Source organism: Lepus europaeus, chromosome 7 (genome assembly GCF_033115175.1).
Source record: "Lepus europaeus isolate LE1 chromosome 7, mLepTim1.pri, whole genome shotgun sequence".
Taxonomy (NCBI): Eukaryota; Metazoa; Chordata; class Mammalia; order Lagomorpha; family Leporidae; genus Lepus; species Lepus europaeus.
This window is the reverse complement of record NC_084833.1, coordinates 124,484,903-124,508,941: the sequence shown is the minus strand read 5'-3', so window position 1 is coordinate 124,508,941 and position 24,039 is coordinate 124,484,903. Positions and strand designations below refer to the sequence as shown.

Sequence of the window (24,039 nt, the reverse complement as noted above, 5' to 3'; positions counted from 1 at the left end):
AACCACTACAGAACATGCCTGTGACTATAGACTTGTAGTTCAGGCCACCGAAGATTAGAGATGGGACACGGGCACTCCCTTGACTTGCATCCTCTGGTCTGCTTTAACACAAACCAGGAGGAAAAGAAAGCTAGGCATCAGAAGCAATGGGTGGCAGGCCTATTAGTGGCTGATCTATACAGTGATCTGCCCTCAAGGAGACCCAACAGGCCAGTCCACTGCAGTGGCTTTCAATGAGGTAAGCCTGGGCTTCAGCAGAAGTCAGCTTGTGAAGAGCCCTGGCAGCTCTGCCAAGAGTTGGATCACTGGAAAAGGACCTGCCCTGGAGTCGAAGGATGCCCAGGTCAGAGCCACAGATCTTATTGGCTCCAAGCTGAAAAGCCCTTCACTCAGCCCAACTTCCAAAGTGACCACTGCAGCTGAGGGTGTGGTCAAGTAGGGTCAGCAACATTGCAGGCAGAACTGTAAATTTCTTGTTAGAGTTGCCACCTGCCTTTACCTGGCCAGCTCTCCTCCCAGGCCAGCCAAGTAATGAAAGTCAACAGAGTGCCTTCCCCTAGGAGGTTCACACCTCCCTTAGAATATACCCCATGTGAAGAGATAGATAGGTCTGGGCCTCTTAACTTACAAGGCCTAAAGCCCACCAGATTATTATCAAGCCCCTTCTATCAGGTTCTATTTGCCTCTCAATCAGAAAACTTAATTGTAGCTTAGACAGCACCTTTCTTAGCTCCTCTAATAATGACTCTGTCCTTTGTTCTAGACCCTGTCTAGCGTACTTGGGCCTCATTCCTTTGTAATCATAACCTCTACTCTACCACCAATGGCTCTACTCCCAACCTGTGTGTACTGATGGTCCTCTTCCCCACTTAATGCTGTATAATTGTTCAAACCTGGTTAATGCCACTCTTAGGATCATTGGTTACTATTCTCACTCTGTCTTTTATGACCTTGTCTAAATATGATCAGAGTCGGCAAACTTGGAAGGCTTCCATAGCCTTGGCAACTCATGACGACAGCCTAGGGTGGTTACTGGTGCCATAAACTAGAGTGTCAATTTGTTGGGTCAACAACAGGAGCCACTGTGCACTTGCTCCTCATGTGGGATCTCTGTCCTTAATGTGCTGTACATTTTGATTTAATGCTATAACTAGTACTCAAACAGTATGTTTCACTTTGTGTGTCTATGTGGGTGCAAACTGTTGAAACCTTTATACTAAATTGATCTTCTGTATATAAAGAGAATTGAAAATGAATCTTGATGCAAATGGAAGGGGAGAGGGAGCGGGAGAGGGGAGGGTTGCGGGTGGGAGGGAAGTTATGGGAGGGGAAAGCCACTGTAATCCATAAGCTGTACACTGGAAATTTATATTCATTAAATAAAGGTTTAAAAAAAAAAAAAAAAAAAAGAAAGAGTTAGATGCATATTTATTGCAGCTCAATTCCGAATATCTAAGATATGGAATTATGGAATCAACCCAGATCCTCCTCATCAACTATGACTGGAAATGGAAAATGTGATATATATATATATATATATATATATATATATATACATAAACTGTGGAATATTACTCAGCAGTAAAAAAAAAATGAATTCTTTCACAACAAAATAGGTTCAACTGGAAACCATTATACTTAGTGAAATAAGCCAGTCCCAAAAAGACAGATGCTAATAGAGTAACAAAAATATAATGTATATGAGTAAGATTGACATTTTGATAATTTTCTCTAATGTTGAGGAACAGTGTTCATTTTCCTTCTTACTATTTGTTGAATTCTTAGTGGAGTGTTAAGCTTATGATTATAAAATAAACTGAAATTATGCCATTGTCAAAATTAAAAGGAAGAATAAGGAAGGAAGGAGGAGGGAGGGTGGGAACATGGGCAAGATGGAGGTTATGATGGGAATATCATTATGCTCCTAAATCTGTATATATTGAATACATACAATTTGTTCACCTTGTATAAGTGATAAGAAGAAAAAAAACTTCTTAATATAGCCTCTTGCTAATAAAGAACATATAAGGCAACAGTGACAGCTCGAGTAATTGAGTCCATGTGGGAGACCTGGGTTGAGTTCCTAGCTCCTTGTCTTCATCCCTTCCCAACACTCGCGGTTTCAGGCATTTAGAGAATGAACCAGCAAAAGAGATTTGTTTCTCACTCTCCCTCTTCCCCCTCTCCCTTGCTCTCCATTTATCTTCCTCTCAAATAATTAAATGGCATTTTTTTTTTTTGGGCGGCCGCCTCGCTCCGAATCACCGAGTCCCGAGGACACACAGCTCGGCGGCACTATTCCCTTTTGCACAAGCGAACACTTACAGAGAGCGGCTCTCCATTAAAGGCTTGTGGGGGAGAAGGGGGTCTGTTCAAGGCAAAGTCAGCGCCATTATTAAAAAATATAAAAATTAACAAATGCTGGTGAAGATATATAAGAAAGGGCATGGGTATACATTGTTGATGGGGATACAAATTATTGTAGCCAGCATATCCAATAATACAAATGTCCACAAAAAAAACCCTCAAATTATATTTACTATATGACCCTATGAGCCCACTTCTGGGTGCATATACAATGGAAACAAAATCAACATAGCAAGCAAATGCCTGCACTCAATGTTTATTGTGACAATAATCATAGTAACCAAAACATAAGATAAGCCTAGATGCCTATCAGTGGATAAGGAAAATATGACTTATATACAGTGTGGAAAGTTTTTAAACCACATAGAGGAGTGAACTCCTGTTCTTCACTGCAAAATGAGTGGAACTGGACAAGTGAAATGAGCCAGGCACACGAAAACTAGTGCCACATGTATGCTCCGTTGTGTGAGAGCTAAAAAATCTGCCCATCTGTAAGTAGAGTAATGATGATTTAAGGTTGCAAAGCTTGGGGTAGGGTCAAGGGGAGGACAGAGAGGTTGGGCAATGGATAACAAACACAGTCAGGTAAAGGGATACGTATTAGTTCTCAGCATAGGGAGGGGACTGCTGTTCTCAACAAGCTTTAATATTTTGTGAAGACTATGAAAAGAGCCACTTGAAGACTCTCAACCTAAGGAAGTGATGGGGAGGTAGAAATGTTAATGACTGTAATTTGAAGAGTATATTGTGCATGAATGTCTGAATTATTACACAGCACTACATAGTTAATGAAAAATTTCACACAACCTTTGTGAGATGAAAAACATAGCACACCTGCCAGACAAATTTAAAAATTAGCACAATGACTATGGTAGCAGATCCAAATAAAACTATTGATTTGTATTATATTCTTTGTGTAATAGAAGAGCCAGCATGATATCAAATATTGCCACCAGAAGGTGGTAGAGGTATTCAGGAAGAAGGAGCTCATTCTGCAGTTCTGGAATCCTGGAGGACTGCCAGTCTCTGGGACAAATAGCTGAGGACAACTGTGTAGTGACTTCTTTTAGCAAGGATTGCCTATAACAACGAACGTGTAATTAATATAGGAAGGCCAGGTTTAGTTGAACATCTGTTCATTGACACAGTTAGTACAGTCACATGTGTGTTTATGGTGTATTCCACAGGATATTTTGGTAACACTTTGCTGTTCTTTCTTTTCCGTATGGCAAGTTTGAGAGATCCAGCACTGTCTGTGCTGCTTCTTTTTGTTAACTAATAAAACCACACAGCTTTACCATGAAAGCCTTTCTAATTGTAGATGACATTAATTTCTTCAAGAAACAGAAAGGCAAATCCTGCATTATAAAATGTCCTTGTGAAGGACTCAGAAACTCTCCAGCAAGGATTTAAAATAAATGTGGCAGAGTGCTGAGAGTGATTCTCAATCTCCAAGCAAAGTCTGCTGCCCTGGGAGGCGACTGAATGGTCGACGGATGCCCTGCAGCACCACTGAGAGACAGCTGCCCTGCAGCTATTGAGTGACAGCTGAGCTCTGTTATTCTCCGGGACTTGGGAGACTGACTCATCCTCTCTTGGCCTGAGGTTTCTCATCATGAAAGGTAATGCAATGGGTCTTGCTTCAAGCTTCTGCACGTGGAAATCCAATTTTCCCAGCACCATTTATTGAATAGACTGTCCTTATTCCAGGGATTAGATTTGGATCTTTGGTCAAATATAAGTTGGCTGTAGATGTTTGGATTGATTTCTGGTGTTTCTATTCTGTTCCATTGGTCTATCCATCTGTTTCTGTACCAGTACCATGCTGTTTTGATAACAACTGCCCTGTAGTATGTCCTGAAATCAGGTATTGTGATGCCTCCGGCTTTGTTTTTGTTGTACAGATTGCTTTGGCTATTCGAGGTCTTCTGTGTCTCCATATGAATTTCAGTATCATTTTTTCCAGATCTGAGAAGAATGTCTTCGAGATCTTGATGGGTATTGCATTGAATGTATAAATTGCTTTTGGGAGAATAGACATTTTGATGATATTGATTCTTCCAATCCATGAGCATGGAAGATTTCTCCATTTTTTGGTATCCTCTTCTATTTCTTTCTGTAAGGTTTTGTAGTTTTCATCGTAGAGATCTTTAACGTCCTTGGTTAAGTTTATTCCAAGGTATTTGATTGTTTTTGTAGCTATTGTGAATGGGATTGATTTCAGAAGTTCTTCTTCAGCTGTGGCATTGCCTGTGTATACAAAGGCTGTTGATTTTTGTGCATTGATTTTATATCCTGCTACTTGGCCAAACTCTTCGATGAGTTCCAGCAGTCTCTTAGTAGAGTTCTTTGGGTCCCCTAAATAAAGAATCATATCATCTGCAAAGAGGGATAGTTTGAGTTCGTCCTTCCCGAAGCTTGAAGCAAGACCCATACCTATCACCTTACACAAAAATTCACTCAACATGGATTAAAGACTTAAATCTACGACCCGAAACCATCAAATTATTAGAGAGCATTGGAGACACCCTGCAAGATATAGGCACAGGCAAAGACTTCCTGGAAAATACTCCAACAGCACAGGCAGTCAAAACCAAAATTAACATTTGGGATTGCATCAAATTGAGAAGTTTCTGCACTTCAAAAGAAACAGTCAGGAAAGTGAAGAGGCAACCGACAGAATGGGAAAAAATATTCGCAAACTATACTACAGATAAAGGGTTGATAACCAGAATCTACAAAGAAATCAAGAAAATCCACAACAACAAAACAAACAACCCACTTAAGAGATGGGCCAAGGACCTCAATAGACATTTTTCAAAAGAGGAAATCCAAATGGCCAACAGACACATGAAAAAATGTTCAAGATCACTAGCAATCAGAGAAATGCAAATCAAAACCACAATGAGGTTCCACCTCACCCCGGCGAGAATGGCTCACATTCAGAAATCTACCAACAACAGATGCTGGAGAGGATGTGGGGAAAAAGGGACACTAACCCACTGTTGGTGGGAATGCAAACTGGTTAAGCCACTATGGAAGTCTGTCTGGAGATTCCTCAGAAACCTGAACATAACCCTACCATACAACCCAGCCATCCCACTCCTTGGAATTTACCCAAAGGAAATTAATTTGGCAAATAAAAAAGCCATCTGCACACTAATGTTTATTGCAGCTCAATTCACAATAGCAAAGACCTGGAATCAACCTAAATGTCCAACAACAGTAGACTGGATAAAGAAATTATGGGACATGTACTCCATAGAATACTATACAGCAGTAAGAAACAACGAAACCCAGTCATTTGCAACAAGATGGAGCAATCTGGAAGACATCATGCTGAGTGAATTAAGCCAGTCCCAAAGAGACAAATATCATATGTTTTCCCTGATCGGTGACAACTGAGCGCCAAAGGGGAAACCTGTTAAGTGAAATGGACACTATAAGCAACAATAAACTGATCAGCTCCTGTCCTGACTTTAGATGTACAATGTAATACTTTATCCTTTTTAGTATTTGTTGTTGTTGTTTTTGTTCTAGTACTATTGGTTGAACTCAGTAATTAATGCACAATTATCCTTAGGAGTTTAAATTTTAACAGAAAAGTGATCCCTGTTAAATCTAAGAGTGGAAAAAGAGAGGGAGGAGATGAACAATTTGGAACATGCTCAATCGGACTGGCCGCAAATGGTGTAGTCAGAAAGGTGCCAGGGGATTCCCACACAATCCCACCCAGGTGGCATATACCAATGCCATCACACTAATCCAAGTGATCAATATCAGCTCACAATTGATAGCTCTGATAGGTCTAAGAGTCAAAGAGATCACACAAACAAGACAAGTAACTGCTAATACTAACTGATAGAATCAAAAAGGGAGAGAAAGATCCAACATGGGAAGCGGGATACACAGCAGACTCATAGAATGGCAGATGTCCTAAACAACACTCTGGCCTCAGAATCAGCCCTCAAGGCATTCGGATCTGGCGGAAGAACCCATAAGAGTATAGCAGGCATGGAAAGCCAAGATATCACGGAAAAAAAAAAAGACCTAAATGAATGATCTCTGTGAGTGAGATCCCAGTGGAAAGAACGGGGCCATCAAAGAAGGAGGTACCCTTCTCCGAAGGGAGGAGGGAACCTCCACTTTGACTATGACCCTATCGGAATAAGATCAAAGTCAGCGAACCCTAAAGGCTTCCATAGCCCTGGCAACTCATGACTAGAGCCTAGGGAGATTACTGACGCCATGAACAGGAGTGTCAAATTGTTAAGTCAGCAACAGGAGTCACTGTGTACTTACATCCCATGTGGGATCTGTCCTTAATGTGTTGTCTAATGTGCAGTGATGCTATAACTAGTACTGAAACAGTATTTTTACACTTTGTGTTTCTGTGTGGGTACAAACTGATGAGGTCTTTACTAATTATATACTGAATGGATCTTCTGTATATAAAGATAATTGGAAATGAAAAAAAAAACTGGGTGTTAAAATGGAAATGGCATAGAAAATTAATCAATTCGAAAAAAAAATTATGTAGGATCTCTGTCTTTAATGTGCTGTACATTGCTATTTAATGCTATAATTAGTAATCCAATGGTAGTTTATTCACTTTACGCTGCTATGTGGGCAAAATGTTGAAATCTTTACCTAATATATACTAAACTGATCTTCTGTATATAAAGAGAATTGAAAATGAATCTTTACATGATTGGAAGGGGAGAGGGAGCGGGAAAGGGGAGGGTTGCGGGCGGGAGGGAAGTTATGGGAGGGGGGAAGCCATTGTAACCCACAAGCTATACTTTGGAAATTTATATTCATTAAATAAAAGTTTAATAAAAAAAAAGAAAGGTAATGCAATGTATTGGAGTGAAATGGACATGTTAATCCTCAATGATTGTCTACAGCCATTGTCTCTTCTGATGAGGAACAGTGTTTTCTTCTTCATACTATTTGTTGAACACTTTAGTTAGTGTAGGGTTAACCTTAGGAGCATTAAATAAACTGAAAATAGATTTTTGTAAAAATCAAGAGTGGTAATAAAAGTGGGAGGAGGAAGAAGGGTTGGAACATAGGTGGGAGGGAGGGTAGGGTAGGAAGTATCACTCTGTTCCTAAATCTATATATTATGAAATACATGAAACTTGTGTAACTTAAATAAAACTTAAAAAAAGAAAGATAATGTTTCTACACCCCATAGGAGGCTGCTATAGGGAGAATGTGCATTAATTTTCCAGGCTTTAGAGCACACCAAGTTGTATATAAACAATTGATGAATGATTAATGAACAACTAAAATAATTTCTACTACTTCATAAAGGTGAATATATTGAAATCAATGCTTGAGTTCTGGTATTAGCAAACGCAGTCTGCTGATGGCCTCTGCTCTGCCTTCATCTGATCTTAAGGATGAACACTCCCAGGAAGGGAACCACAGGTCCTGTTCTAGGCAGCTTCAACAACGCAGTCTTGCCAAATGGCTTTGGAGGGTTTACCTTCAGTCTACTTTAAAGACCCTTGATTTTTGGAATTTTACTTTTTTTCTAGAGTTTGATATGTTTAGAAGGGAACTTTACTGCTCCTGTCTCTGATTTGACTTTTACATTGAGCATGGTTTCTGTATTATGACCCATCACCCATGCACAGGCATGGAGGCTTTGCTCCTTTGTGATTCCCATCTTACACAAATGCACAGGTGGTTGTTTCCTGTGCCAGTGTGGACTGTGGGATCCACAGCCACACACCTGTGCTGCAACCATGGCAAACAACGTGTGTCCTTCTGAGCAAGCTCGTTAGCCTCTGGGGGCTCAGTTTCTCCCCCTGCACAGTAGGAGTGGTATGACCCATGTCACAGGATAATTGTTAGTACTAAGTTGTTCCGGAATATGCTTTGAACATTCTGGCCATCAGGCCACATGCTCCCTTTGTCTCTATCACACACTCATGTTCAATTCATGTCCATTCACACTTAATTCTATTGACCAAGCCCAGTTCCCACTTGTTTTGGCCATCAGGACTGGCTACATACCAGTGTCAATGCCAGGAGTGAAATAAGATAGAAATAAGATGGAAGTTTCATGTCCTGTAATCACCAATATCACATACTGAAGCAATTTATATTCTGCCCATGTGCAGATGATGAATGAAGTCCTGGGGTGTGATGGCTTGAGAGGTACTTTCAGGATGGATGGCCCAGCCTCTCCGATACTATATCCCTTTGTGCTTAGTCACTAATCCTTTAGGTTCATGGCTTATTTCCTTTAAGCCACAAAATGTCAGTGAGGTGACACTAATATCTGCTTACATGTTCACTTTTTGATTCCATTGTCATTGCTCTGCTTGTCCATCTCCATATGCACAAGCAAAAATTGTTTTAGAAACTTATTTGTATCTGTAATGGTGTATTTATTTGTAAGAGTTCTTGAGCATACAAGAAGACTTCACAAAGCTTGTGGAAAACAGAATTAAAATATGAGTTTGCCTGGGTGCAAAAAGTTTTGAAATTCATGCATATGAGGGGTCTTCAAAATGTCCATGGGAAATAACTGTTTTGAAAAACTATACATGGGAGTGTGGCGGCAAGATGGCGGAATAGGCAGGGAGCACACTATTAGTCCGGGGGAGAGACAGTTTAATATAAGTGGAGATACTGCAGGGTCAAGGAAGAGTAGGGGATGAAACAGCAGAGGAAACTCTTCCGGAACTAGTGATTCACAGTGGACCTGCATGGAGAGCGTGGGAGCCCAAGTTTGGGATACCAGCGGCAGACTCAACACACCAGCGCTGGAATGCGAGGTGAGCCGAACCACAATAGCCCGAGATACCAGCGGGCAAGCGGAAAGAGGAGGCTAGAGGGAACGAGGCTTGAAACTCCGTGGGGAAAAGTTCACCAGGCTAACTAGAAGAGAGATAGGAAAAAAATAAAAAAAGTGACCAATACAGACACAAGTTTCTCTCTCTCCGCTCACCTCTCAAAGGTGAGCAAGACAGAGCAGGCGCCATTTTGGACATACGTCATAAGCAGGGCGACCTCAGGTCTGCACCAGCCCTGAGCCTAGCAGAAAAACCTGACTATGGTGGGAGGGGTGAAATAACAGGAGATTAGCATCTAACTTGGCAACCCAGTGGGAGACTGCAGGAGAATTGGAGCCCACACCGAGGGCAGCAGAGATTCCCTGTGTGGTCCTTGGGAAAGAGCTTCCGATCTCTGGCTCCTGTGGGTATATCATTTGCCTGCTAACTACCTCCAATTACGTTCAGCTGTGCAGAATTACTTCCCTTTTAAATCAAAAAAAGAAAGAGAGATTTACCACACCTAACCTGGGAGTGTCATCTTTGACACACCCTCAACCCTGAGGAACCAAACACAGCTCTCAGTCCACACTCATCTCAAGCCTCTAAGGCTCCACTGAAAGCAGACAGTCCACTTAATATAGAGCCATAGGGTAACAAGAAAAAACACCACAGTGAAGAAACCAAATATCTCCAACATGCCAAACAACAAACGCAAAAACCGAGGAAACAAGAACAAGGAAGACACTATGACGCCCCCAAATGAAAAAGACACCCCAATTCAAGATTATGAAGATGATGAGATCGAAGAAATGCAAGAAGCAGATCTCAAAAAATTGATAAGAACATTAAGAAGTTCTCAAAAACACAGTCTTGAACTACAGAAATCCTTAATGGACAAGATAGAAAATCTCTCTCGTGAAAGTGAAATATTAAGGAGGAATCAAAATGAAATGAAACAACTAGTGGAACAAGAAACGATGAAAGTGACGAGAAATCATAATGAAATGAAGAATTCAATAGATCAAATGACAAACACATTAGACAGCCTTAAAAACAGAATGGGCGAAGCAGAAGAGAGAATATCAGACTTAGAAGACAGAGAACAAGAAAGGAAACAGGCACACCAAAGAAAAGAAGAAGAAATTAGAAATCTAAAAAATATTGTCGGGAATCTACAGGATACTATTAAAAACCCAACATTCGGGTTCTAGGAGTTCCTGAAGGCATGGAGAGGGAGAAAGGATTAGAAGGCATTTTCAGTGACATACTAGCAGAAAATTTCCCAGGTTTGGAGAAGGACAGAGGCATCTTAGTACAGGAAGCTTATAGAACCCCTAATAAACATGACCAAAAGAGATCCTCACCACGACATGTTGTAATCAAACTCACCACAGTGAAACATAAAGAAAAGATCCTAAAATGTGCAAGAGAGAAACGTCAGATTACTCTTAGAGGATCTCCAATTAGACTCACAGCAGACTTCTCATCAGAAACCATACAAGCTAGAAGGGAATGGCGAGACATAGCCCAGGTACTAAGAGAGAAAAACTGCCAGCCCAGAATATTATATCCTGCTAAGCTCTCATTTGTGAATGAAGGTGAAATTAAGACTTTTCATAGCAAACAGAAACTGAAAGAATTTGTTGCCACTCATCCTGCCCTGCAAAAGATGCTTAAAGATGTGTTACACACAGAAACACAGAAACATGGTCACTAATATGAAAGAAGGTAAAGGAAGGAAACCTCACAGCAAAAGATCACAGGATGCTCAATTTCTCTTGACATAGATTTAAAATCTGATTCTCTTTTAAAGCAATGTGTTAAAGTAATCTATTATGTTCTCTTGATGTCTGTTAAATTCTAATTGTTCAAAAACAGCTGAATTTTTATTAAGAGCTATGGGTTATGTAAATATGTGCTAATTTTCAAAAATTTTAATAATCACCTTGTAACAATGATCAAATTTGGTCTATGTTATGTCATGATTTTAAGGAATCTTATTTCAACCAGATATTTTGGATTTTGAGCCTTCTTGGCATTCTTGACAGGCATTCAAAAAATCAAAGTTCCAAACAATCTGGACTCTAAAATTTCAATCCTGGACTTTGGTTTTTCCAGTTTGGGCCCAACTGAAAAAAACGAAGGACCTATGTCTCTCATCTTATAGAGACACCAACTAATCAGGCTATTTGGATTATATTAGAAGGACTGTCAAGATGTGATGTGGTACCAGACTTTAAGTTTCTATAATGGAAAATGCTATTAATACAAATGTTTGAGAATTAAAAAGTCTAATGATCTTGTGTTACTAGACATGAGAGTTATCTTAAGGAGAAAGCCCCAGAGGCCTAAAGGGTTAAATACTTGTAAAATCCTACAGGTGCTTTCAAAAATACTGTGAAGTAAGCAAGTGCCTCTTGTTGGTTGATGAGTTTATAATTTTAAACATGGCAACTTAAAGTCTTCTGTCATCCACAGTTATATATGATGTGCTGCTCATAAAACTAAAGCGTTGTTGGTTCTGTGTTTAGCTGTCCTCCTATAGGTTCCTATGGACTTTTTCCAGCCACTTTTATTGTATTCAGTACTTTGGGATGGCTCTGTAAACAGATGAAGCCAATAATGTATTAACAGTACCAACTGAGAGAAAGTATGGTTAACTGAGGTTACTAAAAACAAAAAGCAATTCAAATCAATTGGCAATTTACAAAAAAGAGTTAAAGATTTTAAAAGCTATTATTAAAATTGCTATATTGGTCTATTATGCTATATTATATGTGTGTACATATTGTATGTCCACATGGGGAAATTTTATTAAGAGTTTTATTTTAAATGGCTTATATATAAGATTGTCCATAAATTTAAGCTGCTAAGCAATCAAAGATACATTTTAATTTGAGTGACCTGAATCTGTGTATCATATGTTTTAAACGTGTTGGTAGAAAGAAACTAAAAACATTTTAGATGGTTGTGCTTAAGTTTACTGGCTAAACAAACTACACCATGTTAGATATTTAAGAGGTGTTTTCAAATACATGATTCTTAAAATTTATAGAAGGCATTGGACCTTCTGGTAAATGTTTTCTTAAGTTGTTATCTAATGATTGAAACGGTTTGCTAAGTATTCATGTGATATTGCTATTGTCAGCAAGCGATCTAGGACTTGCTCCCTCATTTCTCTATTCTAAGCCCAACTTGTTCTTTCATTTCTCTATTCTCTTCAAGGTAGGAAACTAATTCTATTATGAAGGAATCTGTAGGACACACAATTTAATCTTTAGACCTTATAAAAGAGATGGCTAACATTTTTCTGTAATAGCATAGCCAAAATAAGAACTTAAATAATATCTCATAGCTAGATTCACTTCGCCATCAGCGAAGTATACAGTAAGTAGAAAAAACCTCCCTTTCAGACCAAAGGGAAAGAAAGTTTTAAAGTGAGAATATAATTTTCCTCATGGGCATTGTCTACCATAGAAAAACTACTACAGAACATGCCTGTGACTATAGACTTGTAGTTCAGGCCACCGAAGATTAGAGATGGGACACGGGCACTCCCTTGACTTGCATCCTCTGGTCTGCTTTAACACAAACTAGGAGGAAAAGAAAGCTCGGCATCAGAAGCAATGGGTGGCAGGCCTATTAATGGCTGATCTGTACAGTAATCTGCCTCAAAGACACCCAACAGGCCAGTCCACTGCAGTGGCTTTCAGTGGTAAGCCTGGGCTTCAGCAGAAGTCAGCTTGTGAAGAGCCCTGGCAGCTCTGCCAAGAGTTGGATCACTGAAAATGGACCTGCCCTGGAGTTGAAGGATGCCCAGGTCAGAGCCACAGATCTTATTGGCTCTAAGCTGAAAAGCCCTTCACTCAGCCCAACTTCCAAAGTGACCACTGCAGCTGAGGGGATGGTCAAGTAGGGTCAGCAACATTGCAGGCAGAACTGTAAATTTCTTGTTAGAGATGCCACCTGCCTTTACCTGGCCAGCTCTCCTCCCAGGCCAGCCAAATAATGAAAGTCAACAGAGTGCCTTCCCCTAGGAGGTTCACACCTCCCTTAGGATATACCCCATGTGAAGAGATAGATAGGCCTGGGCCTCTGAATTTACAAGGCCTAAAGCCCAACAGATTATTATCAAGCCCCTTCTATCAGGTTCTATTTGCCTCTCAATCAGAAAAATTACTTGTAGCTTAGACAGCACCTTTCTTAGCTCCTCTAATAATGACTCTGTCCGTTGTTCTAGGCCCTGTCTAGTGCACTTGGGCCTCATTCCTTTGTAATTATAACCTCTACTCTACCTCCAATGGCTCTACTCCCAACCTGTGTGTACTGATGGTCCTCTTCCCCACTTAATGCTGTATAATTGTTCAAACCTGGTAAATGCCACTCTTAGGATCATTGGTTACTATCCTCACTCTGTCTTTTATGACCTTGTCTAAATATGATCAGAGTCGGCAAACTTGTAAGGCTTCCATAGCCTTGGCAACTCATGACGACAGCCTAGAATGGTTACTGGCGCCATAAACTAGAGTGTCAATTTGTTGGGTCAACAACAGGAGCCACTGTGCACTTGCTCCTCATGTGGGATCTCTGTCCTTAATGTGCTGTACATTGTGATTTAATGCTATAACTAGTACTCGAACAGTATGTTTCACTTTGTGTTTCTATGTGGGTGCAAACTGTTGAAATCTTTATACTAAATTGATCTTCTGTATATAAAGAGAATTGAAAATGAATCTTGATGCAAATGGAAGGGGAGAGGGAGTGGGAGAGGGGAGGGTTGCGGGTGGGAGGGAAGTTATGGGAGGGGGAAGCCATTGTAATCCATAAGCTGTACACTGGAAATTTATATTCATTAAATAAAAGTTAAAAAAAAAAGAAAAACTATACATGAATTCTAAAAGTTTTTGTTCCAGTGCAAGCTTATAGGTCAATTTTGTTTTCCACACACTTGTCAAAGAGCCATATATGTCAACAAACTGATTGCTAAGGAACATGATAACTCTTCTGACACAGAGAGAGCCCTAAAGAAATCGCCTGCACCCTCTACAGGAGGAGTCCTGCAAAAGATAGGGAAAGTGAACACTGGAATAAAACTGCATGGATTTCAAAATTTTTTGCACCAAAACTACAAGTCTTTTCTAGTTTTGCAAAAACCTTTTTGAAGAACCCCTATATTACTCTCATTCACCCCCCACCAAGCTTTGATCTTAGAATAATGAAAGAAGACCTAGGTGACAGTTGGAAGCCTTAACATGACTGGCAGGTGCAGGAATGTCTTCAGAAGGGAAGTCCTCACACTGGACCACATCCACTCTGAGCCAGGCTGCAGCCGCCAGGTGCTGGCTCCCCAGAGGTCCCGAGCTGAGGGGCTGGGGGCCGCACTCACGTGGTGACAGTGTTGAAGCCACAGGCCTTCAGCTTCAGCAAGCGGTCCCTCCAGTACTCCCTGGGCACCCGGAAGTAGTGGATGGAGCCCCCGAAGATCCGGAACTTGCGGCCGTCCAGGGTGAAGTGTGCGTCACCTGTCACTGTGCTCCCAGTGCCAAGTCCCACAGATCGGTTCTTCAGCTCAAGAGGGGTCACATAAGACCAGTTGTACCTGGAGAGGGGACAGGACAGTGGAGGACAGACAGGGACAGAGGATGGGATAGCGGAGAGTGCTGAGCCCTCGGGGAAAATGCTGCTCCGTGAGCAGGACACGCTCTGCCCCTTTTGCTATGCATTATTTTCTCCAACAGGAGAGAGATTGCACCCTCCCTGCACCCTCATGCAAACCTGGCATCTTGTGGCTGTGCAGTTTGGGATGAAAGATTCTCTCTGGGTGTTGAGTGAAAAGCAAGACCTGATGAGATAAATGGCAGGAAAAAGATGGCCAGGATCCTGCTCCAGGAGAGACAGCGGCTGCCAGGAGAAAGGGACACAGGGTCAGGAAAGATGTAGGCCGGCTGTTCTCCCGCCCTGCAGAGGCCAGAGCCTCAGATGGAGCCCCTGAAGGTAGATCCTGTGTTAGGGGACCCAAAGGCAAGAAGATTGGGCTCCACCTGCTCCACAAGTCTCCCCACACTTGGGCTGTAACAGGACCCTCTTCACTCTGAACCTGACACTGGTAACAGCCTAGAACCTCATGAGTCGGGACACTGCACAAGGATCTGGGCCTGATGGAGGAAGGACGGAGCCTCCATGAGAAGCAGAAGCACTTCATTCCCCAGGAACAGGAGTGACACCAGGTCCTGTAAAAGGAAGCTGACCCTGGATTTCCTTCCATCCTGCAGTGGGGGAATGCGCAGTTAAGATCTAGAGATTTGGCTGAGAAGAGGCTCACGGCAGAGATGAGGAGCAGGTCTCCTGCAGAGCTGAGAGCCCAGGTAGGGTCCTAGTCCACTAGATGTGCCCAGGGACTCATACAATAAAGACTGACTCTGACCTGTGGAACCCAGGGAGTGTTGGGAGAGACTCAGGTGAGCACACAGGGGACCATGAGGATCCAGGTGGGACTGAAGGAAGGGCTACCCCAGGGCCCCTGGGCAGTGGACCTGTCCAGACAAATGGACAAACAGCGTGTCTGTCACCTGAGGAAGTGCAGAAAGCCCATGGTGCTGAGACTGCAGACCCCACAGCGTGCTCGGCTCCAGCCCCTTTCAGCAGCCCCAAACGCAGCTCTGGGTCCTGGAGTCCACATGGCACTGGCGACTCACTTCTGTGCTATGCAGGGATAACCAGGGGGAAATGCTCACACAGCAACCAGCACCAGTGTCCTGGATCTGCCTCTGCAGCGCCCCAGGCTGGCTGCAGCCTCCACAGCCCAGCGCCTTGAGTCCAGAAGCCTCCTGTGGTGCCACAGGAAGGTTGTAGAGCTCCAGACCTAGAGCTTTCCAGAGCACAGGGCTCTGATAAGCCAGAGCACTACCAGACACAGTGCAAGTGCCCTTTAGTTCTGGGAAAGAATACAGTTCTTCCTTGCATTCTCATCTGGTCCTTGGATCTCCTGAAATGCCTGTCGATTGCCAGCTGGCTCAGAACACACAAATCAGTGGGAGGAAAGGAGGCGGAGGACCCAGCTGCCGTGTACCTGAGAGCAGGAAGTCCTGATGCCTCAGGTTCTGCACTTTTACCCGGTGCCCATTATGTCCAGATACAGCACTTCTGACTAGAAATAATTGTCAGCTGTGCACACAATTAAACAGATTCAATGGGTTGGTTAATGCTACATTAAAGTTCAACAGAGAACACTGAGGGTACAGGAGAGGGACACAGGCTGCCCAGGAGTATGGCAGTTTTCCCAAATTGAGTCTTGACAAGAGTGAGAATTGTCTTCAGATTAGCTTGAAAATGTCTACACAGCATGGTACGTGCATGGAAATACTTTGGAAATCTGGAGTGTGAAGTAGCAGGAGCCTGGCAGGAGGCAGATCATAGGTGGCCATTACTGTGGGTGCAGTGCCAAGTAACTCACTCTCTTTCCAGAAATCAATGGGGAAGTGGGTGAGACCATTAAATGATATCCAGCAGAAAGTAATTCAGATTGTAGTTTCATACAGATGACTTCATGTAAGGTTGAATCTAAATGGGAGACAAACATGTCATCCCATAGACCTGGAGATTCCTGAATGAGGGTGTTTGTTGCTCTGTGGTGGAAATAGGAAGTGAGAGCAGGATGTGATTCACAGAAGACTAGTGGGGTGAAAGTGGTAGCACTTGATAATCCCATGGGCTCTGTAGCCCAGAGCAAATACCCTGGGATGACCACTGTGTTCAGATTAAGTAACTTGCTGCTGGCATTGATTGAGATAAGAGCAGGGAGAATCAGATATTTTAATAGACAAATGATTGACCCAGTTTCAAATTTATGTATTTCAGTTCCTGTGCCCAAAAGAGAAACCTTTTGATGATCTCCTGGACACCTTTCCAATCCCTTTCCAACTTGAAACAAGAAAATGTAAATCTGGAATGAGTCCTCAGAGAATATTATGGTATAATGTTCTCCTGTTTCCTTCTTGAACCACAAGGTCCTTGAAAGTGTTGTAGATTATCTACCTTGTCCTCATTCTTAGATTGTAAGCAATGCACTATTATGACTTTCTCAAGGTTGGTTTTTTAGACATATGACATAATTCTTCTTTGTCAAAATTTAAAAAAAAACTGCTCTATGAGTTGTACCTTTCCATAAAAAATGGAGAATAAACTTGTCTAATTCTACCGAAAACCATGCTGTAATTTTGATGGGAGTTGCATTAGACATACAGATCAAATGTAAAGAAGTGACATCTTCCAATCCATGAACATGGTCTGACTCTCAATTTATTTACATCTTCTTTTACTTCTTGCTGCAGAATTCTTGATTTTTGAACATACTGATTCCGTTCATGCTTTGTTAGGTTTTTAAACTATGTATTTCATTTTCTTTTGAGCAATATGAAATGGTATTAGATATTTAGTTTCTGTTTGGACATGCTTGTTTTTCATCTATAGAAATAGGATTAGGTTTCCTATGTTGATTTTGTACTCTGTGACCTTGGTGAACTCACATATTAACTCTAGAAGGTTATGTGTTTCTTGGTCTTATCCACATAGGTAATCATGCAGCTGCAAATATGAACAATTTTCTTAAGATTGATTTTACTTATTTGAAAGGCAGAGTTACAGAAAGAGAGAGAGAGAGGGAGGGGGAGGAGAGAGATCTTCCATCTTCTGCTTCAATCCCCAAATAGCCCTGACCACCAGAGCTGGTTTGTATCCTGGCTGCTCCACTTCAAATCCAGCTCCCTGCTAATGGCCTGAGAAAAACAGTGGAAGATGTAGGAAACCAGGATGGAACTCCTGACTCTCAGCTGTAGCCATTGCTGCCATCTGGGGACTGAGCTAATAGATGTAAGATCTCTCTCTCTCTCTTTCTCCTTCTCTCTCTCTCTCTGTGTGTGTGTGTATGTGTATGTGTGTGTATGTGTTATGTATCTATAGCTCTAACTCTCAAATGTATACTTAAATCTTTTTTAAAGGTAAAGAATTTTCATTCACTGTCTTTTAAATACTTAATTAAATTTCACCCCTCTAAGGTGTAAAGTTCAGTGGTATTTGGTATATTCACAAGGTTGTACAAACATCAGCAGTTAAGTCCAGGGCATTTTCATCCCCTGGATGAATCCCTTTGCCATGTGGCCACTGGTCCTTTCATTATCCTTGCAGTCCCTGGTAACCAAGTTTGCTTTCTGGTTGTATAAATTTCACTATTTGGAATTGTTCACAAGAATGGAATTGCACAATTTTGGGTGTGTGTGACTGTCTTCTTCATGGAGCATCATATTCTCCAAGGCCACTCTTACTGAAGCATGCATCCATGCTCCAGTCCTTCTTATAGCCAAATAATAGTCCATTGTGAGGATATGCCACTTTCTATTATCCTTTTGTCAGCTAATGCACACTTGCCTTCTTTCCACTTTTTCCTAGCATAATGCTGCTTTGAACATTTAAGTAGATTTGAGTGAACATATTTTTCTCTGTCCTCTTGGGGAAGTATGTGACTGGATAGCCACTGATTTTCAGATTTTGAAATACCCTTTCAGCCCACATTCTTTTTGCTCCCCACTGTTATTTCAGTACATGAAACTTGACTGCTACCACAAGTCTTCCTGAGAAGATCAGGAAGCTAACCAGGATGCATGAAGTGCTATCTCCTAGATCATACGTGAAGGACTGCTGTAAATCAAACGCCTGTCCATCATTCTATTGAAACAGTAAAGTATACAAAACCTTTCTTCTGCAAACCTCAGCTTCTAACCAGAATGTCCACCATCCTAGACTGGAATGCCACCGGTAAGCTGCCCAAAGACAACATTTGTATGGGGATTTCTCCTTTGATATCAGTGTTCCTTCTCAGTTTGGAGACAATTATATATCCCAGAAACACTCAGACAACTGAGAAGTCAGGAGACAAAGTCTTAAAATGCATCTGCAGAAGAATCTGATGGGGTAAGCACATGGACTGTGTGCTTAGGTTGATCTGCAAACCTCAGCGTAGGGAGATTTAGTACATAAGTTAGGGACACCTGGAAAACACCAAGAAGTCTGTTAGAGTTCATTATAGAAGCCACGAGCCATGGGGAAGGAAAACAGAAGGGCAGCACAGCTGCTGTGGCAGTTCCATTGCTACCTGCCCTGAGGAAGAGCATAGATTGGGTGCTTCAAGCTGGTGGAAAGCTACAGAATACGCAAGTGGCACTGAGTACGAGGACAAGCATGCCCTGTCAATTCTGTCCTAGTGATGCATGAAATCCAGAAACAGAAGGGAAATTTAGATGTTATGGTCTGTTGGGCTGTGTAGGTATAAGAAAAGTGTATTTCCCATTTCCATGCCTGGACTGTAATAGCTGGAGGACACTGGTGCCCCACATGGTGGGATCCACAAGAATGGGACTTCTTTGAGGAAGGAACTTTAGCCTCACAGAGAATGGAGAAGGACTGTTTGAAAAACTACCTAGTTTAGCAGATGAGCCTCTTATTTAAACCAAGATGTAGGCTACCACATCACCTAATGATTGAGAAGATACTCTGAGAAGCCAAAAGATTACTAGGAGGGAATTTAAATCAGAGTAGCCACTTTAAACAAAAAGGCAGGGTTAGCATCTCTGCATGGTTACTGCAGCTGGAGGACACTACATGTGATGGAATCATGCTAGATACCACAGAGATGTCAAAATCAGAATCACGCAGTACTCAGCCCACCCTGAATAAGCTATTGCATTCAGGGAGAACTGATGCTTTCCAGCCAGCCTGACAGACTGGGATCAGGCTGGCAGATGCCTAACTTGACCAAACAAGGGTGATTTTACCTCCCGGCATTAAAGGTGGACATCTAAGGAAGAGGTACAAGATTTGATATGGGGAAAATTTGGAATGAGACATGAAATCTATTTCTCAATTTTCATGGTTCCTATGCAGAACTCTTTATGGTAGAAATGAAAGAGCACATTATCCAGTTAGCCTCAGCATCTTGATAAGAATTAAGTTCATGAATGGCCTCAGCCTGATGCTGGCATCAATGATTTCTGACTTTGGTGAGACAGAAGCCATGACACAGTGCAAATAAAAAGTAGGATAAACAACGAAGTGAGAAATTTGAAAAGTATATATGAGGTTGTTCTGGAAACAGAACAGTATGGCAGTATCTTGTGCCATCCTGCAGTATGGCAGGATCTTGTGTTCGTTGAGATCACAAGGTTGAATATAGATAAACACCATAAGGTGTGTAAGGTCCCTCCTAAGGACAAACAATTCAAAAGATCAAGGACATTCAGTTCCTCCTTATGCACCTACTGTTAGAGTGAGGGACTGGGGTGGATTCTTCTGATGTCCCTGGCTGAGGACAGTGTCCAGTGTATCCCCTTCAGGCAGACCATTGAAAGTGGCAATGGGCCACATGTGACACTATTCACTGGTCCCAGATAAACAATCTGTTGTCTGTAGTATATATAGTTTTGGGATTATTCCAATTTACAGAAATCCAAATCAGTTGTGGGGAGATATATGAGCAACAGATGGATATAGTGGCCAAACCTTTAGGGTAGAACTGGTGGTTTTGTATTCACCAATCAGAAAATGGATGTTTCTGGCATACATATCCTCAATGCATCTGGGGTTGGATACCATACAAAATTTAGACACCAATACCAGTGATTTCCATGTGTGTATTCATTTGGTAAAATCAATATATTGGTGCATGATAAATGGAGCCCTGAACTGTTACTACTCCATCAGCAATAGAGCTTGCTGAAGGGGCTTCAAATAAATGGCAGCTATAATTAAGGAACTAGAGAGAGCCTGTATAATCCATGTGACCAGAATCCTTACAATAGCCCCATTTAGTCTGTCCAAAAGTTCAGTGGAATGCAGAGATAACAGTGGACTTGGAAAACCTTAATAGTGTTCCCCACAACACATGCCACTCTCCTTAATATAATTATCTCATGATAATGGACTTTCTTAACATTTTATTTCAGAATACTTTTAACGTTACCACACAAAAATTACGAAGTAGTAATACAAAAAATTCCCACACATCTTCATCCCATTTCCCCTATTGACAACTCAATTAATGAACTACATTCAGAATTTCCTATAATTTTATTCAAAAATCTTTTGCCCTCCCAGCCCTCACAGATTCTAGACACCAACGTATGTTGAATTGAATCTAAATGCTAAAAGAAAAAATGGAAGTACAAAAGTAAGATTAATAAAATGGAATAAATGATAATTCTGTTATTTAAATGGTGGGATAAAAGTAGCATATTTCCCCTAATCCTGTCAGAAAACGCCCCAACTCATCAAGGAAATGACAGCAAATAATCTAAACCTACACCTTCACTGAATCTAAAAGACACTGTTACAGTGTAGTGGAGACAGTGCCTCCAACTGTATTCATTCCAGATTCTTGCCTCCCCAAGAGAAAAGAATTCAGAGACATAGATAGAGTGCAAGAATTGGAGGGGGACTTATTCAACGGGAGTATACATTCAAAACTGAATATAAACAGACCCATGAGGAGACGCCTGCCATCAGGAGAAAACACATGCACCCTGGTTTGGCTGTCCCCTTTATTTGGCAGTGCCTCAATTGAATATACAAATGGGATAAAGTATGGGTAGGGCTCAGTGTGTGTGTTGATCTCTGGGAAGTTTTTTATGGCATCTCTATGTGGAATTCAACATACAGTCATTCATTATTACAACCTCATGTTGGAGGAGACACATGTGCATCATGGGAAAGTGACTATATTGAGCGGCCATAGAAAGGGTGGAATTAGGAGCCCAAGGCTGCAAGACAGAGAAACTGAGGCAAGCAAGAAAGCTGGCAAGAAAGAGAAAAATTCAGGAAAATGCTTTAAAACCCCCTAAACTTCCTCTTTTCCTCACAGAAACTAAAATTGTCTTACTTGATCCCCTCCCACTCATTTTGTGAAGTATACTTTGTTGCATTAATATATCTTTGCTGCTTATACTTACTGTATGTGTGAACCTCATTTCATTTACTGTGTGGTGTCCAATGTATGAGTCCTCCATACCTACCAAAAGACTCCCAGGAAACATCACTGACACCTTGTGTATCCCATATCAATGGGATGTTCCCAAACTGAGTCCTCTAGTCCATTGCCCGGCGAGCTAATTGTGGCTCTTGGCATGCTGGAAGAAAACAGCGAGGAGTCGTGTAACTATCACTCAATTACTGAGGTTTCTGACAGATTACAGGCAGAACTTCATAAATATGGAATTGAGCAGTGCCAGATAAGCTCTTGGCCTTCGGGTGATTTGTCAGTGAAAGAAGTCAATGTGTTTCTATTATTTGTAAAAATTTTACTTATTTATTTGAAATGTAGAGTTACAGAGAGAGAAAGAGGAGACAATTTTGGGGGGGAAAGAGAGAAAGAGGGAAGGCTGTATGCATCCAGGGCTGTGGGTGTGGCAGCAGGGGCTACAGGTGGGCTACTTGCACTGTCTGTCTGCCCATGTGTCTGTGAGGACAGGGGTGGTGTGAGCTCCAGGGCTCAGGGAGAACAACGAGTGAGGCAGGAAGGAGCTGAGAAGGGGAGACGTTACCCCTGCATGCTTGTCCAAGACCTGACACTTCCCCATTCTTGACCAAGGAGAGTAGATTCATTGAGATGTTTGTTTCAGATTTACTTATTTATTTTGAAAGCCAGAGTTACAGAAAGAGTGATGAGGAGACAGAGAAAGAGAGAGAGAATGAATCTTCCATCTGCTGGTTCACTCCCCAGATGGCCACCACTAACACATGGGTGACAGAGACCCAAGCACTTGAGTCATCTCCCCCTGCTTTTCCCAGGCCATTAGCAGGGAGCTGGATGGGAAGTGGAGCAGCCAGAAATGTAACTGGTGCCCATATGGATGGTGGCATCACAAGCAGTGGCTTTACCCGCTATTCAGGATGCCAGCCTCGGTGTGTTTCTTTTAAAATAGCAGATGGGTTGTCTGCTAGCTGATTTGCTGCTACTTTGTTCAATGCTAGCAAATTCCCATAAAGTTAACAAGAAGGAAGAAGGGAAGTAGGAGGTAGATTGGGAAGTATCATTTGGCTCTTAAAACTTATATATGGGTCCGGGCCGGTGCCGTGGCTCAACAAGCTAATCCTCCGCCTTGCGGCGCCAGCACACCGGGTTCTAGTCCCGGTTGGGGCACTGGATTCTGTCCCGGTTGCCCCTCTTCCAGGCCAGCTCTCTGCTGTGTTCCGGGAGTGCAGTGGAGGATGGCCCAAGTGCTTGGGCCCTGCACCCCATGGGAGACCAGGATAAGCACCTGGCTCCTGGCTTCAGATCGGCGCAATGCGCCGGCTGCAGCGCGCCGGCTGCAGCATGCCAGCCGCGGCAGCCATTGGAGGGTGAACCAACGGTAAAGGAAGACCTTTCTCTCTGTCTCTCTCTCTCTCACTGTCCACTCTGCCTGTCAAAAAAAAAAAAAACTTATATATAGGTCCGGAACTGTGACATAGTGGGTAAAGCTGCCTCCTGCAGTGCTGGCATCCCATATAGGCACCAGTTCAAGTCCTGTCTGCTCCACTTCCAATCCAGCTCTCTGGGAAAGCAGAAGAAGATGGTCCAAGTGCTTGGGCCCCTGCACTCGCATGGGAGATCCAGAAGAGGCTCCTGGCTCCTGGCTCCTGGCTTCAGATTGGCCCAGCTCTGGCCATTGCGGCCACTGGGGTGTGAACCAGTGGATGGAAGACCTCTCTCTCTCTCTCTCTCTCTCTCTCTCTCTCTGCCTCTGTCTCTCTGTAATTCTGCCTTTCAAATAAATAAATAAATATTTTTTAAAACTTATATATGAAATTTGTTACATTTACATAAATAATTTTTTTTTTAAAATTCAAAAGC

At 42.1% G+C, this 24,039-nt stretch overlaps 1 protein-coding gene across 1 annotated transcript in view; it reads right to left on the bottom strand.

Moving 5' to 3' along the window:
* LOC133763991 (beta-galactosidase-1-like protein 3) overlaps positions 1–24,039 on the bottom strand; it is a 91,336-nt gene that overhangs the window by 61,827 nt on the left and 5,470 nt on the right. The window contains exons 2-3 of the mRNA XM_062197656.1: positions 15,879–16,095; positions 14,548–14,760 (exon numbers count right to left, since the gene is read on the bottom strand). Of these exons, the coding sequence (XP_062053640.1) occupies positions 14,548–14,760; positions 15,879–16,095 (430 nt within the window). The remainder of the gene's footprint in view (positions 1–14,547; positions 14,761–15,878; positions 16,096–24,039) is intronic.